We start from the raw sequence: 19,189 nt of genomic DNA on the forward strand, positions 1-19,189 counted from the left end.
GTATCAATTGTATTAGCTAAACTAAAGTAAGTAAATCGATTTTAAATAAAGTTATTCATTAACACTTCTTTCTAAAATGACCAGACATTACATTTTCTGGGAGACATTTCCCTTGTAAGTATCAAATATATTTACACAATTTTTCACCTGCACGGAGGTAAACAAAAAGAGATACCCACCTATATCCACTTCCCTTTCCGTGAACAACTGTTACTATATTTATCAGACTGGCGCCAATTTAAGAGATCCGGAGTTAATTTTGATAAAGACACAGTTTGATCTCTGATAAAAAAAAGTATTTAGTTATGAGAAATTATTAGAAATTTGAAACTTTAGTGCGCTCCATCCACGGACACGCCAAGAAGGAAATAAGCGCAAATTTAACGCCAAGAAACAAATTTATCCATCTTTCTAATTGTTAACTAGCTTTTAATAATATCATATAGTTTTTCAAATACACAGCAAAATTAAATGGCAAAACAACTGCTTATTCTACTTTTAATAGCAACAACATTTTGTGCGATAGACACGCACGAACACACTGAGAAGTTTAGTGATTTAAGTGTTCGCAAAGACACGATTCTGCGTGAAGAACACGAGTTGTTTCCACGTGTTTGTGGAATGCATGGATGGAAGAAATGCGGAAGGCGACGGTCAGCAATCAAGGTAACAGTAACTGTTAAAATATTTTTAATTGAAAGGCGATTGATTTTGACAGTTGTCTGACTCAACGTTACGTCCCGGCCAAGAGACCCTTCAGAAAACTTTCTGCGTTGATAAAATTTGTTGAGCATTGAACCCTAAGCTCAGCAATGATGCTCAAAGTTCGTAGCGCGATGCCTGTCTCTGAAGTTTCCCTTGGCCGAGTCGACTATTTAGAAGTTTATCATATTAAGACGAAGCCCTTGCTTCTGACTGGTTGTGTACGAGCCTACCAGTTTTTACTTAATCGAACTTAGCGCTTTAACGGGAGGTGCCCAATTACAGTTTTTAATTCAAACTCATTGTGATTGGGTCTTTGAAACTGGAAACCTACACCACTAATGCGTCAATAAAATACACTTAATTGTTAGTGATTTTCTTTTGCAAAACTGATGGAATATACCACTCCATTCTAGAAACTCTTGTTATCGAAAACCTATGATACGATTAACAGGTCGGAGTAACAGCGCTTGTACTCGCCCGGTAGCTATATACGTTTGAATATATTGAACAGCACCTTGTTCAATTACTTTTAACAATAAGGTAATTAACTAGTGGTAACCACAGGTAATAAAGTGCGGGCCTCGAGAAACGTTTGTTTTCGCATTCTAATCGTTCTTTGTGGAAGAAAAAATTCTCACCTTCCTGTTTGAACGATACTTTTTCGGATCCTTTTGCATTGTAACCATTCATGGTGGAAGATTAGAACAAATAACTTAGGTCACCTCATTTTCACGGCAATTATTCCAACAGGTCGAATATTTTTCAGACGGTGTCGATAAATCACTGGACAAAAGTAACGCGTCACGCAAGGAGTGCATGATTTAATCGAGCACGCGGTGTAATTAAGATGTGATTTTCCTCTGTCGGTGAACTCGCTGTGTTGTTAGTGTTGTAAGGGATTTTTACAGTCACAGTAAATCTTCTTAAAACCAACGCCTAAACAACGTCGGCCAAACGTGGATCGTTCTTGGTGGAAGAACAAAATTTTCAACTTCCGCTTTGCAGCTAGCCCATTCTCGTACCTCGAGTCTTCGTCCCTTCTGCGCAGGCTTGAAGAAACGAGCGACTCTCGAAACTTCCGCTGGAGGGCCGATGTTGATTGGTTTTCGAAAGACAATGGGAACCACCGCAAGTAAAGCAGATTTCCAATATGGCGGAAAGAACACAAGAGTAGTGGTGAACTCCAAATCTTGTCTATAGATGCTGCAACGATTTAAGAAAACATTCGATTGATCTTAACAGAACAAAAATTAATTCTACTGGAGAGGCTTAGGAGAAGGTAGATAAATCATAAATTATATTTCGTGCTTTGGAGCCGACAGGCCTAGGATCGCAGACTGCACGCGTGAGAGTTTATGTACATGTAATCTCTTCGACGGCGAGGCCGTTAGTACCTGCTTCATCGGTTGCTGCAACCGAGCTGCTAGAAGAAGGAGTGCCCAAATTACTTGTCCTACCATGGGGAATATTAATCAACTGTAGCCGCAACCCAAAACTGTGGACTGAGATTTTGATTTGATCTTCACAAATTTATTATATATCCAGCGGTAGGTTTCTATATGCCGTACCTGGCCGTAGTATTTATTTAAAGTTTTATGGACGTAATTTTATTTACAGAGCGAATGGAATAGAATATTGTTCAATGTTATTTTTAGCATTTGCTGTGTGAACGTACATTTTTCTTGTACTACCTTGCAAATCACAATGAAAACTGAGTTTACATAATCAGTTATATAAAATTTCTGGATTGGTCAGCTAGCTCGACACTGCCAGGCAGTCAAAATCCTTTAGCTTACATTGTAAGTGACCCTCTTGGTAACACCTTTCATAAGGAAACATTAATTCGTTATTTTACCTCTCTTTAAGTTTTGACCATCATTGAAAATGAAAGGACACTATGCCTGACAATCAGTATTTTTGTTTGTGTTGAATCCAAGGGACTAACTGCAGAAAATGTTTAAAAAAATACCTTTGTACCCTGTTGCTTATGACAATGTGATGTTGAAATTCCCAGTACCCTATTTATGATGTTCAATTAGGTTAAAGAACTATACCCTATTGGGTGACACCCCGTGTTAGCTTTATGTGGTGGTATCAAGTATACCCCTCCACTCTGGATCCCCATAGGAGAATGCCTTTTTACAAACACTTCCAGTTTAGTTTCAGAGACCTGAGATACCATTCTTAAGCTACTTATGACTGAGGTCACATAATTTTAGTTTACTCCAAGTTCATGTTCGAATCAGTGGCGAGAGTGCTCATCCTCCACCAATGTTACCCAGGTTCGATTCCCACACCAAGCCTAATATGTGGGTTTGTTGTTGGTTCTGGTCCTTGCTAGCCTGCGAATACAGCCGCCTCTCACACTCTGATCTGCTTGCTGCGTGAGAGGTGGCTTTATACGCAGGCCAGGCCCTTGCTCCAAGGATTTTTCTCTGGGTTCTCGAGTATTCGTCCCTCCACAAAAAAAAAAAAAAAAAAAAAAAAAAAAAACTTTTGCTGCGCTCCGAACGCAGCAAGCGGATTGGAGCGTGAGAGTCGGCTGTATTCACAGGCTACAACACTGCTAAATTCCACTTCAATCTGGAATCAGTGGGATTGGAAGAGCCACTATGTAGAAGATTTTTCATTTTCATGTTTTCATATTATTTATTAATTCCATTCCAAAATTACAAAGATAAATATAAAGCAAAACAAGTAGAAAAGAAAAATGGAAAAGGGCAAAATATAGCTAGCTAATTTGATGCCCTGGTTAAAATAACAATAATAATTTACGAAACAAAAATTAACTTAACATAGGAGAGGAAGAGGTATGAATTAATTAATACTGAGCAAAATAAATATACTGGTAGAGTGCATTTTTAAAATGTTTTCTGGTTGGCAAGTTATGTATAGATAAAGGAAGGTCATTTCAATAGTAACATCCAATAAAAGTGGGGCAAAATTCCCTTATATTTATTGTGGAGAAACCGAGATTTAAATATTGTAAGGATGCACTTCAAGTATCGTAAATTATTATGTTGCTCAGATACCAGAGATAAGGTGTAGAGGATTCCACTGTAAATTCCCATTTTACATGTATGTTGCCATTTGGCTTTTTAAAAATGCCTCCACAAGTATTTTTGGAGTGCACAATATTAACTCAATATTAACTCCTGGTTCAGGGACTGCTGTTAAAATACTTCTTTCCACCCCCCTGTCTCCCAGTCCTCACTGCCTCCTGGAAGTACCCTTTTAATGACACATATAAAAACAAACAGCCCAATATCTATAAAGTCCAATCTGATGCCAGAGGCCACACTGGATCTAGAGAAGGCCCCAGGTCCCCTATGGTTAAAAAAAAAGCCCCAAAGGGCCCAAAATTTCCACCCCTCTTCCATTATGATTACCTGTGAATCTGCTGTATAAGGCAGATATTTATATAACAAGGTTGCCACAGCTCAGGAGAGGTTTTCAGGATATGATATGGCTGGAAAAATAATGTCTTAGAAAAGTTGGGGAATTTTTATCAGAATTAGAGAAAACTGATATTACAAAGAAAAGTCTGGGAAATTTATCCTTAGATAAAATCTACATTCAAGCCTAGTGGCTGATCAGGCCAGAGCTTATCCCGGTTTCTGTAGCACAAAGCGACTAAGAATATTTCTTCTACCCCCCTGGATGGGATTCTAATCCATCGCAGGGTTACCTCCAGCAGTAAATTCGCTGGTACTCATTTATACACCCAGGTGGAGAGAGCCACTACAAGAGTAAAGTGGCTTGCCCAAGAATACAATGCAGTACCTTGGCCAGTGCTTGAATCTAGACCGCTCAATCTGGAGTCCAGCTCCTTAATTATTAGGCTACCCTGCCACCCTAAATTTATCCTTAATCAACTTCAATTTTGACAGTTTGACTTGTCAACAACAAATGAAACAAAACAAAAAAGGAAAGAAAAGAAACAGGCTATCTTTGTGATAGGTGGAAAGGATGGCTGTAGGGGATGGTCAGAGGCTGCAATTTTACCTGATTATGTCTAAGGTCAAAAGCTAGAGCTGGTCCCAAGGGTGTCCAGCTTGTAACAAAACAATTTAGAAATTTAGATGAATGGGTGCATCAATGCTTAGTTTGACTCGGCCATGTAGGAGTTACTCAATAAGAAGTCCAATCAATAATATCAAAATAATAAAAATATTATTGAAATTGTCTTTTACAGCAGTTTTCACAGCTTTTTGGACCAAAGTTAAGCCTATTAACGGTTGTACATGTTTCAGTATGCTTGTGGATTTGTTTCCCTATTTAATTAAAACACAAAGTAAGCCCTTTTAATTAAAATAAGACAAACAGTTTTACTGTTGGCAAACTACAAATTAACCACCACTCGTCTGCACTGCTTTGTCAATATAATTATTAGGTTTTCAAACAATTTTACAATTTAATTTATAGAAACAGATTTACAGGATTTCCCAAACAATACAGCTATTAAAAATTGTGATACACAGTATGACCATTAAAAACTATAGCTATCTTTAATATCGCCTGTTAAAATAGCAATCCACATTTTACATACCATGCCAGTCAAAGCAATCTATATGTGTTTCGTCCACAATGTGCAACAGTTAAACCCTCGTATGATTTAAAAACTTATTCTGCCGTTTTCAGGAGCTCTATATAACAGATTTTGTTTCTGTACCAGGGTTTCGAGGTGAGCAAAGATGAGTTGAAAATTCTTCAGGTTCCCCAGTGGCTTTATAGTGTTATAGTGTTGATGAGTTAAAATTTGTAGAAGTCAGCCTGCGAGTGACTGCGAACACAATCCATAAATCCGCAAAAGATGCGGTCATTTGGAAAACAAGAACTCGCCGAAAACGGCTGACAGGACAGGCAGAACATCTCTTTCCAACAGGATCTTCGGTTGCTTGCCGTTCAGTAGAATCTCTCCTCCACTTCAGACGCCATCTTTCTTTTTAGCGGTCAGGCATGCGCAATTCAACCGGAAGTCCGATATTTTCGGACTTCCAATCGGAACATTCCAGGGTCGCTCGTTTCCTGACCGCGGGTCAAAGGGAACGAAGACCCTGGGTACGAGGATGCAGCTAGCCTTTTATAAACGTGGCGCGCACGCGTTATACGCAATCCCCTGGTCGTTGTCACGATTAGGATTGCAGGCCTCTCTTGGGCCCGCAATTAACAAGAGAGTTTTAATGAGCCCCCTGAAAAAAAAAGTGATTAATGATCGCTGTGACTGATTAACAAAAGCTGGAAAATTTATTAAAGCAGGCGATACAAAAACGTAAAAAAGATGCTTTAGGTCTTAAAGTTGTTTTCTATTTTCTACAGCAGACAAAAGAAAGGCCCGAAGCAGCATTCAACCGTAACAGTGAAGAGGAATTCGAGGATTTTTGAAAGACAAATAATCATTGGGGTTCCCAACAAGTCATTTACGCCGGCTTTCAAGAAAATTAGATTATCCGCGATACTCAATCACCATATATAATGCGCACAGCGGAAGGAGTGGATGAATAACTAGGGAAAAAACGAATGTAGAATTATGCACTTTTAAGTTCTTGGGCTACGGTTTTAATTAAATAATAATGTAACACTATTTTTTTCGCATATAATCGTACACGGCTATTAAAAAAAAGTTTGTAATAAAATAAATTATTTCTATAAATTCAAATCACGCCTTTTTCTTCAGTAACAACATTTTAGTTTATACCATTAAGCGTGGATAAGTAATTGACTTACAACTTGACTACTTGTTTTTTTAATTTAATTTGTACGTACATGTATAACACGGATTAACAAGGAAATGAAATCTGCTGCAACGATGAGACGAGAAAAGACTAAATGAAATAAGAGGAAACTCGACTTGACTATATGAGATGATGTAGGAGATGAAGTATGACTTGACATTGCATTACATGGTATGACGTGACATCACTTGGCGTGGCGTGGCGTGACGTGTCGTGACGTGCCGTGACATGACATGATATGACGTGACGTGACGTGACGTGACGTGACGTGACGTGACTCGATTTAACGCACGTTCCCCAGGCAATAGTAAAGGCAGAATTCAATGTAAAACGTGAGAAAAATTAATCTTTTCACGTTTGGTACGTTGATAAAAACCAACTAAAATTATGATACTTTAAACCCTCTATGAGACGCGCCTACAAGAAATCATGGTAGTCGTTGCCCTTGACAACTACCACGATTCCCAGCAGGCGTCTCATAGAGTGAATGGACCTTTATACCGATACGACGGCCATTTTGAATTCCAATATTTTGAAAGACATCATAGGATGTCCAGGGATAAATTACAATGTATTTGCCCCCGGGGCATCCCATAATAGCCATTTTAAACAACAGATTCAAAATAACCGCCGTATCGGTAAAAAGGTCTATTGGGCGTTGACACTTTAGAATGAACATAAACCATTTAGCACACAAACACAACACGTTGCAAATTTTTACTTGATATTGTCATGCTTAACGTTTCCCGCGGTTCTCTCCGCCAAATTTGTCGATTCTTCGTCGAAAAATAAAACTGCAATTTTAGAGCCGGCTTTTTTATGTGTTTTGGCGCATACTTTAACAAAGTAATTCACGTAAGTGTCTGCGGATAGACTGAGCTGAAGGATGTTTATCTTCACATAAGTCATTTTGGGTCAACATGATCGTTAGTTTCGGCGTCCTGATCGCTAATGTTTTTTAAAAAAACGCTAATATTATCTTTCACCAGGCTCGTTTTGACCCTCAGCATAATTATGCTGAGTGAAGAAGCACAAGCTTTAGGTTACATTACAGCAATTTGCGATCCCGTCAAATCGGAATTTTAAGGAAAGGGAATCTGCTTTGGCATTGCGAAAATCGAATCGGGATAAAGATATTTATTGTATTCGTTTAGATGTCCCAGATTCGATTAATACACTTGTCTTGCACAGTGTTTATTATATTATATCATTTAGCTTGTTTTATTCCATGTAAATTGATAAGCTATTTAGACAAAGCCAAAGAATCTACGCTCGTTATTTCGGTATTCGCTATTGCTGATCAATTGAGTCCAGCAAAGTGCTTTAAATGCCTTGGACACTTTTGTTCAACTCTTCCAAACTTCGATACTGAACTGGACACATAGAAAGTTTGTAGGCGCTGGCGGGCGTTCGCTTACTGGATAACCAAATTTTCTCGGCTTCATGGGTTACCAAATTTCCTTACCCATGGTGCTCCGCTGGCGCACTTCGCGCGCTGGAGCTCCGCTATAAAATCTTTTAGATAGCCAGTCTGAGGGTTTTACCGATTTCGTTTCTTTGGTCATCCACGTTCAACACAGCGCACCCGTCCAAAAAGGCGAGATTTGATTGATTTATTTCTTCAACTGCTTGGGGATTTAATTTACGATAGCCATTGAAGCCAACCAGATACCTTAAAGGATCAGGGAAACGGGATTGACATTCATAAAATATTATGCTTCAGGCTAGAGAACAACTGTTTCGGCGTATGATTTTTCCGAAGGCTTTTGTATGCTCAAATGATTTTGGCTAGGATACCTTCGACCTAAAATAATTAATACGTACTGACGATTTATGTTCTGTGCGAACAGTGTTTACAGCTGTGTTTATGGTTTATGGGGTTGTTTTGGCAAAAATACAATTTCGGATTGTTTGTTTCTCTGGTAGCAAAGTATCTGTGTGATCTGAGATTAAAAATCCAGTCTTGGATTCTCCCGATTGCTTGAAACACATTTCAATGATGAGCGACGACCCGTGAAATGTTAGTCAATAACTTTCTTCATTATCACTTCCCGGGGTATCCAATCGAACAAAATCGAACCAAAAATCAATCGAACCCAATCGAACACCAATCGTTCGATTGGGTTCGGTAATCGAACAAAATCGAACATCTATTTTGCTGTGAGTTCGATTTTCGAACCAATCGAACATAATCGAACATAATCGAACTCAATCGGGTTCGATTTTGTTCGGAATCTTTCTCTTGATAAGTAAACCACGCAGGACTAATCAAAATCATTTTTTATTGAATGGAATAAATATAAAAACGTCCAAATATCGAACTGAATGCCAATGTTTAGTAAAATATATATTTGGTCGAAGAGAACAAAACGACGGTAAAATAACCCAGGAATAACTGAAATGCACTTCTACATTTCTATATTAGAAGGAAGGATATGGTTTCTGCCCTGCTTTTCACCGTTACACTCAAACAGAAGTTGCACCATTTCATTCACTGCAACACAGGCAGTTGTGTTCAATATGTGAAGAACACACATTTGGCAAAATTTCTCCCAACCACGTGGCAGACTGGTGTGCCCGTGGCTATTGTGCAGACAATCGTGGGGAACGGTGCAATACAATATACTGCGTACAATACAATATACTGCGTACAATATGTACGCAGTACTGAAACAAACAGGAGTTCGGTAATCGAACGTTCGATTGAGTTCGATTGTTGGTTGTTCGGTAATCGAACGTTCGATTGAGTTCGATTGTTCACTGTTCGGTAATCGAACGTTCGATTGAGTTCGATTGACCAAATTTTATTGTGAGTTCGATTATGTTCGATTACCGAACCCAATCGAACGATTGGTGTTCGATTGAGTTCGATTACCGAACGTTCGATTGGATACCCCGGGTCACTTTCAAAACAAACCCGACGTCGACCGAGGAAATTTTTCAAAGTTTTCTTTGCTTGTTTCCTGTTAAACCGGATCAATCTGCCTTGGTTCACTCTCCTCTTTCTTTCTCTTTTTTTTTGAAAGGTTTAGGTCGGTTTAATCCGCCTTTCTCCCGCAAAGATATCTCCAAAAAAAAAATTCCGTACGCGTTCTTCACAACATTTTTTAATAGTGCAAATTTTCACAAATGGCATGAATGCTTTGCTGAGCGTTCTACTCTTTTTTAAAGGATTTATTTTCATTGTTGTTATGATAATATTGATTTCACTAAAATGTAAATCATGTCAAATTTCACTCTAATACAATAAACTTGTGCAAAAAGGTGACTTGAAAAGAAAGCTGTGGCCTTCAAAAAAATAGCATCGTATAAAACGACGCGTCGTTCAAAACGAATAACCATTTTTTTGCCTTTGTTATTGCTTGAGCTGCTTCATTACCACAAATTTTTAAATGGATCGAAATAAGACAACTATACGCCGGGTAAAACAACTTAAATATTTTGCATTTACATTTTACGCGATTGCTTAATTATACTATAATACTTTTAAAGAGAACAAAAATATGGATGTTGGGTCGTCAAGAAAAACTGAGATCAAGTGATATAGGATGAAATAAAAACTCCGTTGTCTCGATTTAAACAATTGTCACTAATGTACTTTGAAAATTGAGGAAGAGTAGTTTTTCAACTTAGACAGGGCTGTTTGCGCCCGACTCCTACGAAATGCTAAAATCCACCTTTTGGCGTCATTACTGAAAAAGAAAGGAAATATAAGGTGGATCCTTAATACATTTCCTCTCCTTACAAACTGCCAAGACTTTTAAAATGAAGAGCAGTTTATCAAGCTATACATGGCTGTCGGCGCCCCGCCTGCTATGAAATGCAAAAATCCGCCTTTTTGTGTCATTTCGGAACAAAAAGAAAAGGTACTACACCCAAAATACATTTCCTCTTTTTACAAACTGTCCATACTTAAATTCTAAATTGCAACGTGCTCACGCGAGTAAAAAAGGGCTTTAAAAATGAAGCATCGACTGTTCGTTTAGTCTAGAGAACCTCATTACTTCGCCCATATATAGTTCTTCTGTTGTAATAGGTAAATGAGTGCGGAAAGTCATTATATCCTTGCTAGAAAGCTAAAGTGGTCGAAATTGCAGATCGCTTTTAGTAAACGCTGACCAAAATTGGTGTAACAAAGTTAAGTTTGTGAGCTATTGGTTTGTAATTTCATTTTTATTGCTCCATTTATGTCACTTGAATCTTGAATGATATCCAATATATACTCTTTGGCAGCCGCTGTGTTTATGAAGATGGCATGTTAATCGAAGTATAGGTTTGACATTTAAAATAATTGCTTTGAACGTCTGTCATATATTTGCTTTGAATAAAAGAGAGCAATTTAATGACCGGTCAATTAATCGAAATAGATGCACTTTTAAAACTATATTATATCTGTTTCCGTAAAATGTGTCCTGAATTCTGGTGAATACATTCGATGGAAAAAGTGTCTTCCTTTTTTTATACTATTCACAACACTAAGACATTCTAGCATTAGCTTCATCTGTTCGCGAACATGCACATAATAAAACGGACGGAAAAATTTAATGACCACTCAATTAATCGAAATTAATGCACTTTTAAAACCATACACAGATATCTGTTTCCATAAAATTTGTTAATTTTAGTGCGTCCATTTGATGGAAAGCGCCTCACTTCTTTTTCATAAAATTTCACTTTAGGACGCTTTAGCGTTCTTTTAGCGACCGTATTAAGAAAAAATAAAACTGACAAATGGACGGACGGAAGGACTAAGGTTCGCTTTGTCTTACTTGTCTTTGTTCGTGACCAGATGGACAAAGTAATTTCACAGAGATTTGTATAACACAAACATGCTTCATCGGTCTATCAACCGCCCAAGAGCAGGAACAAGTATTTTCACTGCTTGGGACATACACAGTAAATTTACAGAGTTCCGATATGCGTGTATCTCAAACGTGACCCAGTTCTCCTTTCCTATTTACCTTTTGGCGATCCGCCATGCAACTATTAGATCGCTTATCATTTTTAAACCTTTTAAAAATTGATAAAAGCTAACAAAATTAAAACTGTTTCGGAGGAGTTCGTGGGTTTAAAGTCTGATGTTGTTCATTAATAACAAATGCTGCATCGTAGATCGCAATTCGTCACTCTCGCCTTTAGAAACGCCCACAGATTCAGGATTATGTGGAGATTTATGTTTCTTAGCACCGCAGGCACCTGCAGCTTTTAATAGCATATAAAAATTGTTGACAAACAATGCGCTAGCCGACCGATAGCACATATCCGTGTATCAAAACCTTGCTTTCCAAGCCATATTCAACAGTTCTTCGAAACAGCTTCTTTGAAGAGACATTTGAAATGTTGTTGACGCCGAGTTTTCTATTAACTATTTTATTTATCGTGATTTCGCCCTCGCTGGCTTTTGATGGCTCGAGGGGGAAAGAATCTGCAGAACATTTGGATAACATTCCTGGATTTTACAATATTCTGCGACAATCATCTAAGGTACGTTTTGCTTGATTCTGTGGATTTCAAATGCTGTGGTACAAAGCGTGTGCTAACTAAGATTAGTTTTAAATTGGTTTTATATAATATTGCGCTTTCTACATCCAGTAGTTTTTTCAATCAACTTTTTTTATTTGAGACTGTAAATAACGAGACATTTTGATAACACTCCTTGATGTTCATATAAACCTTGCTGTTTATATGTTCTTGGTATGAGATTAGGTTTCTCCTTTATGCCAGATAAAACTTACAACTCCAAACAAACAACGTAGAAAGAGCAATGATTATATGATATATTCCAACTTTATTTCCAATCAATTTCCTGGTTTTTATTCCGAATGGCACACTTGACGCTGTATATATCAGTCTCAGTAATCTTCATCTCCAAGCTTTTTTTGTTGTTGTTGTTTTAAATTCTTTTAGCCGAAAGTTTCGCCGTCACAAGATGTTGATAATATGCGAAAAGAAGAAAACGTTAAACGCGTTGAAGACGTTCGTGGAAATGAAAATGTAAAGAGATCATTCAAGTCAGCTTCTGCCTGCTTTTGCGGAGTGACTTCTGCTCACTGTTGTTTAGATCAAGTGCTTCGAAAGGTAAGTTGATGTAACGCCGCGCCCCGAATAAACGAAGGAGTAACATGATAAACGCTGGTTTCACGAGGTTGGGTTTTATCCGAGATACAGTCAACTCCCCCCGTGCGGATACCTCGCTATTGCGGACACCCCGTTATTACATAAATTCAGTTAAGTCCAGGTGAATAAGAATTACTAAAAAATAACTCCCGCTACTACTGACTTTCTCTATAACGGACACAAAATCGTGGTCCCGAAAGCGTCCGTTATAGTGGGATTTGACTGTCCTTGCGTTTATCTGAGGACAGACATTTATTTGAAATTGACTTCATGGAAACAATTCCCATCGATTAATCAGAGGTAGATTCGTTAAACACTTCAGGGCGCCCATTTCAATCATTTTCGTCCACCACACAGTTCACCATTTCAAAGTAGGTCTGAAAAGAAACCTCTCTATGGAAAAACTGAGGGAAACCATACTTAAAAACTTATCCACGACATTTTTTTTTGAGTAGAGAAAAACTCGCTAACGTTTTCGTTTTGTCATTTTGATGATTTTGTATAAATAAAAAAATCGTGTTAATGCACACGAGTTTTAATGCAAAAAAATACAGTTTCTATGTTTACGTTTTTGCTTCATGTCAAGTAAGATGATGTTAGCATTCTTTTTTGTTACATCGAACTCCATATTGAAATATCTTTTTAGGTGATATTAAATCATGATAAAACTTTAAAATAAAAAAAATGCATTTAATTTTCAAAGGCTTAAATCCTCAAGAGAAAAGAAACACAGTTTGTGTTTTCCAGAGTTTAAATATGACATTGGCAAAAGTTAGAAAACAAAAACGGAAAATTGACGTGATTTTGCTTTAATGTCATACACTCGGTATAAAATAATCCTGTAAAGTTCACTACTTCATTGATCACACTGTTTTTATAACATTATTTTCAAACTGAAACGAAACAATACAGCACTAAATTAAAATAAGTGTTTGTGTACTTGGACTCGATTGACACTAACTGTGCTCGCTCAAGAGGTTTGAGTGGATTAACAACTGTCCTGATAAGTCTTAAAGCCCGTGTATAAATATCAACATTTTTTATTAATCGAATTACGCGTTCGTTACCTTAAATCGCAATAAAAACGATTTCGAAACCGTTTTCTGATGTTTCTTTGCTCGTTAAAATTTGGCTCTATGCCGAGTTCGAGCAAACGAGGGTAAATATGTGCCAAATTGTTGTCAAGGGAATGGGTATTCGGTTAGAGTTACCAATAAGTTCGGGTTTCAGAGTGGGAGGCAAATTTCTGCACACTTCATTATATTAAGTCTGTTATCGAAAAGCTCGAGATATTGAGGGCTGAAGATATTGGGATTCTTTAAATATAACCTTCGAAAACTTCCAGCGTAATAGCTGCATCTCTATTCAATTCTATGATTTCATCTCCGCTTCTGTTTTTTAAATACTTCCGTAACTACGGTTATTGCCACCTGCTCTGTTAGCTGGCCTGAATTTTGTCGTCGTTTTAATTTCTCGTTATCATATTTTTGTTTTCAATTCTTAATCCGGTACACATTTTTAAATCTTCGATGCCAAAATCACCGAAGTATATTAGAAAACACACCAGGACGAAAGCGCGCGATAAAAAGCCATAGTTCTAGCCTGCAACCCGATAGAAACATAGAATACGAGCACCAGCAAAAAGAATACCGATTTTGACAATTAAAATAAATGGGTGATTTTCCTTTCTTTTTCGAGCGTTGCCTCTTACTCGAGCATAAATGATAATTTAAAAAATTTTAAAAATGGGCATAAAAAATGACAATTGATACAAAGCTGTAGTGAAAGAGAACAATATAAACCTCCGTATGTTATGAAATAATAATGTAAGACGAAATAAACATTTTGCCGCATCGGTGTGCCTTCGCACACACACACACAGGCAGTAGTTGTACTTAAAAATTAGACCACATTTTCCGTGTTTCTGTCGAGTTATCGAAACACAAAATTTGGGAAAACGAGAAATGCTGTGGGAACAAGAACCGCAGACGAGTGTTTCCGCATCGAGTTCTCCAAAATCTTCACGAGTGTTTCCATAATTCGCTAAGAACATGGGAAAAAATTTGCTTAAAACATACATACAGAAATTTTCTTTAAAAATGTATAACACAACAAGGAAACATGAAAATATTTCGTACTAATTTTCGAGCCTTTCTGGAAGGATATCTTTTTTAACATTGACTCATATATAAATAAAAAAAACCGGGTCTGCTAGTGACCCCTACTCTACATTATTCTGCAAAAATTAATTTTATTTATTTCCAAAATGGGATTTTTTCTTGCTTGAGTAAAGCTACAAAGTCATTTATTTTATGGTAAGGAAGTTGTAAATATAAGATCTATCAAATCAAGCATTTAGATATTTGGAACGACCGGATTTTGATCATATTGTTCTTGCATCTGCAGTCTTTCAAGATTATAATTAATCAACTACAATTTACCAGCGAGAAAAGTGCTCTTTTGAAAAGTTAAAAATCTCCTCGAACTTTCCACCCGCTTTATAAAGGCTCTCTATCGAAATCCATCCATCTTTCGACGTGCTAAATAAACAAGACGGATCGACATCCGTAAATCACAGCCCACTAGCACGACCTTCCGAACTTGTGGGCTCATAAAACCAACGTCAGTTTGCATGGGTTTTATTGCCTCATTTCAAACAGCACGTCGAAAGACGGATGTAGCTATGCATGTAACACTGAAAGCGGGAGTAAGTTTCAACAAAAGCGTTTTCTCGTTTGCATTCTATTCAGGACACGCAGGTTCGGCGTTTTAACGGAGAGTACGCGTTCAGGGAAAATTTACGAGTAACCACATGTTTTCCTTTACAGATTGAGGAAGTTCGAAGAAGCTTTGCAGTTCCGAAAGCTGACTTTGCAAATAAACCGACGAGCGAAAGACTACAACTGGAAGATCGCCATTAACGACGATAGGATGACAAATTCTATAGAGCAAATATAAAGGTTAAATAAGCAGGTGGAACACCAAATAATGTAAAAATAACTTGGAATAGTGTTAACCGTTTTGAAATAATCTGCTACTGTAAATGGTCCTGTTCATGACGTGCATTTGATAGTTTCTCAAATATCTTAGCTAAATATCTCAAAATTGCCATATTAAAAGAAAACAGCATTGTTGTTTTGAGGTTCTTTGATGCCTTGTTTCACCGGTTCATAGACTGAGGATGAGCTGGATATCTGCCGTAACCCCACATTGGAATTTTAAAAGGACTATGTGAGGGGAGGTGACATTCAAACCATTTAACCTTCCACGGTAAGGCTAGGGTATATATATTTTCTGGTACAAGATCTAGGCATTTCGTGAAAACATACTTTTAGTGAAACTTAATACTTCAATTGTCTACTAATACTTATGTAGTTGTTTTGAATGTCATTGAGGATCCGGAGTTGAATAATGAAGGCAACATATTTCACAAAGTGAAAAGATCAGCAGCAACCAAATACAGATTAAAGCAGCTGGAAAAAAAGAACGAAACTGAATAAAACCAATGGAAAAATATTTCAATTATAACTAAAATATAAAACTAGATACCTGATTTACTTTGCTGTTGTCCACTTTGCAGAGAGCATTCAAATTCAACAAAAAACTTGACTGTATGTATTCTTCATCCATGGCTTAATGGCAGAATAAAACACTACCTAAAAGAAGGATTGACATAATAATCTATTAAAAACCACCACACCAGCTCTAATTAATGGCCCTGTTTATAAAAATAATTTATAAAAAATTCTGTCTTATCTAATGGATCTCATCAAATATAATTAGCCTCTTTCGTTTATACACTCAGTGTAGTGACCCTTTCTTTCTACAACGGGATATTTAGCTTTTCTACTTGGGGATTTCTTGTTAACGTACTGGTAAATTTGAAGTTGAATTCTGTTCGATTGAGCGCAACAAACAACAGAAAAAAAGTCCTGTCCGTTGGCCCATGACATTAGTTTATATACATGTAAATGCATAGGAAAAACATTTCCACATCCTAAAAGCTTTTCTCCTAACAGTAATACTAAGATTTTCAAAGATACACATTCAACACTGTAATAATAATAGTCAATGTATTAAAGTTTGCATACACAGCTGCATACAGTGTCTAAAATGGCACGAATTTACTCACAAAAATTCCAGTTTTCAGTAAAGTCGTTAACCTTTCTTGTGTGCATTTTCCAAGCTCCACATCAATATTATGAGTTTTTATGACAAATATAACATTTACTGTTGACATTCTGTATAAAACCAGCAAAACAGAACCAAAGGGTTGGGGGTTTCTCAAACTTCAAAATTGTTGAACTTATAAGTTAATCATTGGGGACTCAGATATGTAATCCACATGAACACTCAATAGTAAACAGAACTACATGACAAGTAGATTCTTTGGGAACGAAAGAGCTTAGCACTGAAGCTGATGTTTATTTACTCTGATTAAATGAGCAGTAATTTTACCTCCATCATGAATATCAATAAACTGCATGCACTGAATCGATCTATTTCACTCGGAGTTAACGAAATTCCAGGCGCTTCGTGCAAACTGACATCACTTTCATTTTCATCTCGAAATTCCAGCAGCTGCTCTTCCAGCACTGTAAAAAAATAATCACATCACAAGCATTTAAAAATCGTAAGCTTAATTTTCTTCGAAATGTGTTGATATTTTTTGTAAATTCGTTCCTCGAAACCCAATAATTATTTGTTTACATAATCAAATTCTCCTATTTGATCAGTAAAACTGAATTTTTACGAATAGTATTTTTCAACATTAGTCATGTCACAAAGCAAATGCTTAGTGGCGAAAGCAAGTAAAATGTGCCGTGAATATAAGCTTACTTTGCGTATAAAGTAAGCCAAAACTTAGAGATAATGACAAATTTTACTGCAGTTTTGTACTCACCTTCACCAGTACACTGCTCGTTTTGTCTCCGTTCCCTTATTCTCCGCTATTTCTTTCCCTGTTTTGTTCGGCACCTCTCTTGCTATTTCAGTCGCGGCAAGATTCCCGCACAGCCCCCTACATTTATTTTGCATGCAGTTTTTTGTTTATTGAAAACAATAGCCAGAACAATAGAGAGCCTCTGGGAATAAAGCTCTTTGTTCAAGTCGCTCTTTTGTTTCTCTATCTTTCCATTTTTTTTAGTCATAGTTTTAGACTTGATAAATTGAATAAATTGATAATTTTGCGCACTTTCATCTTGTTCGAAAATTAAAGACGAGCTTATAAATTGTACAAAAATCACGATTTAGGCCTTGGGGTATAGCTTTAAAATGTTGTTAGGGACAGGGAGTATTGTAAATCTGCAAATGATAATATCGAGCGGAGTAAATTCATTGCTTTATTAACTGTCGTGTCGTTTTTACCTCGTGTTTACCCTTGAATTTCTACTTGTCTAAATGCAGTCCTACTACTTCGCCTCCATTTGTTGCGGCGTATTTTGGCGCTCTCCCTTAAGAAATACCAGAGAAATCGCGAACAATATCAGCCACGGCATAAAGTTCGTCTTATTTTGGTCGTTTTTCCTCAGTACATCGTCTATACATGTTACATAGATGGCGCGAGCAGGACGTTTCCCTGAACCATTGTTACATGTACTGTTCGCTACGCGCGTTCATGACCCGCAAGACCCGCAGCACTTGAAAAGCGCGTTCAAAGTCAACAACGACATCACCACTGGACCAGGACAAGGAAAAGAAGTCAAAGATGTGCTTTCGTGCAATGAGAAATATGCATTCAAAACGGTGAATAGAGAGATTGTAATGTAAATTTTCCTTTGTTTTCATGTCTTAGGAAGAAATAAAAATTATTTTTCAAGGAGCAATTCTCAACTGAACCTCGTAGCGTAGTGGTATAGGTGCTGGACTTGTAATACAGAGGTAAGCAATGGGTAAAGGGAGCAGAACGGAGGAGAGGAAGAAAGGGAAAGAAATCAAAGAGCTGTTCGAGCCACGACTGAATTTTTTTTGCCAAGTTTAAAAGTTTAGTTTTCATTCCTTGAAAATTTATGAGCAGCAGGTGATTCAAACATTCCTTTGATGCGCATGATAACAGATAAACGGCGGAATGTCAATTACATTGATATAAGATATTTTCGTCACATGGACTAAATGCGCATAAGTAGCGCAGTCGGGTAGGCATCTTACTGCGGATCGAGAGGTCGCGAGTTCGAATCCCAGAGGGGAGAGTTTTTTTCTTTTTTCCTTTTTTTTTCTTTTTTTAACCCATAGCACTAAAATGGTTTGTTTATTATATCGCTCCGTAGGTATGCATTGCAGAATAATTTACATGTAGGCTGTTAAGTAATAACGCTGTAAAAAAAATGTATTAGACTGATTCAGGTACAAATGTAATATTGTGCTGTTTCATCTGAAAAGCTTTTCCTTTTCTTGGGAACAAGCAGCCACGCACTCGATTTTAGCCAACGCTCTGGTTTCTAGATAGATCCATCGCTTATGAAGCTTATGTGAAACCCGATTTAGTTTTCGAATGCTCCTACATTCGACTACATGTACTACGCTAGCTCGAAAGATAGACACGAAAGTCATCGATCGATTAATGCAGATTACTGGCTCTCAATGTTCACTTTTTTGGCGGTCGATTACTTAATTCTTCACGTAATTGTCAGCCA

General features: G+C 37.3%; 1 protein-coding gene and 1 long non-coding RNA gene across 3 annotated transcripts; both read left to right on the forward strand.

The window, feature by feature from the left end:
• Window positions 1–341: 341 nt before the first annotated feature.
• On the forward strand, window positions 342–6,336 carry LOC144657549 (uncharacterized). Of its 2 annotated transcripts, none has more exons than XR_013571551.1 (2): window positions 342–666; window positions 6,028–6,336. It is a non-coding gene; the product is annotated as an uncharacterized LOC144657549 (long non-coding RNA). The 2 variants fall into 2 exon arrangements; XR_013571550.1 differs by having other exon boundaries at window positions 6,025–6,335.
• A 5,339-nt stretch (window positions 6,337–11,675) lies between these two features.
• LOC144657541 (uncharacterized) lies at window positions 11,676–16,355 on the forward strand. The gene is made up of 3 exons (XM_078517903.1): window positions 11,676–11,924; window positions 12,348–12,518; window positions 15,386–16,355. Exons 1-3 carry the CDS (start codon window positions 11,778–11,780, stop codon window positions 15,476–15,478), a joined length of 411 nt encoding a protein of 136 aa, XP_078374029.1. The 5' UTR covers window positions 11,676–11,777; the 3' UTR covers window positions 15,479–16,355.
• The last annotated feature ends 2,834 nt before the right edge of the window (window positions 16,356–19,189 follow it).

Source organism: Oculina patagonica, chromosome 6, assembly GCF_052425735.1.
Source record: "Oculina patagonica isolate OP01 chromosome 6, crgOcupat, whole genome shotgun sequence".
NCBI lineage: Eukaryota > Metazoa > Cnidaria > Anthozoa > Scleractinia > Oculinidae > Oculina > Oculina patagonica.

Bases quoted from the DNA above. Each gene is read 5' to 3' on its own strand.
- LOC144657541 (XM_078517903.1), top strand. From the start codon at position 11,778: ATGTTGTTGACGCCGAGTTTTCTATTAACTATTTTATTTATCGTGATT. The intron at 11,925-12,347 runs GTACGTTTTGCT...AAATTCTTTTAG, and splicing joins TTCTGCGACAATCATCTAAG to CCGAAAGTTTCGCCGTCACA. The intron at 12,519-15,385 runs GTAAGTTGATGT...TTTCCTTTACAG, and splicing joins TAGATCAAGTGCTTCGAAAG to ATTGAGGAAGTTCGAAGAAG.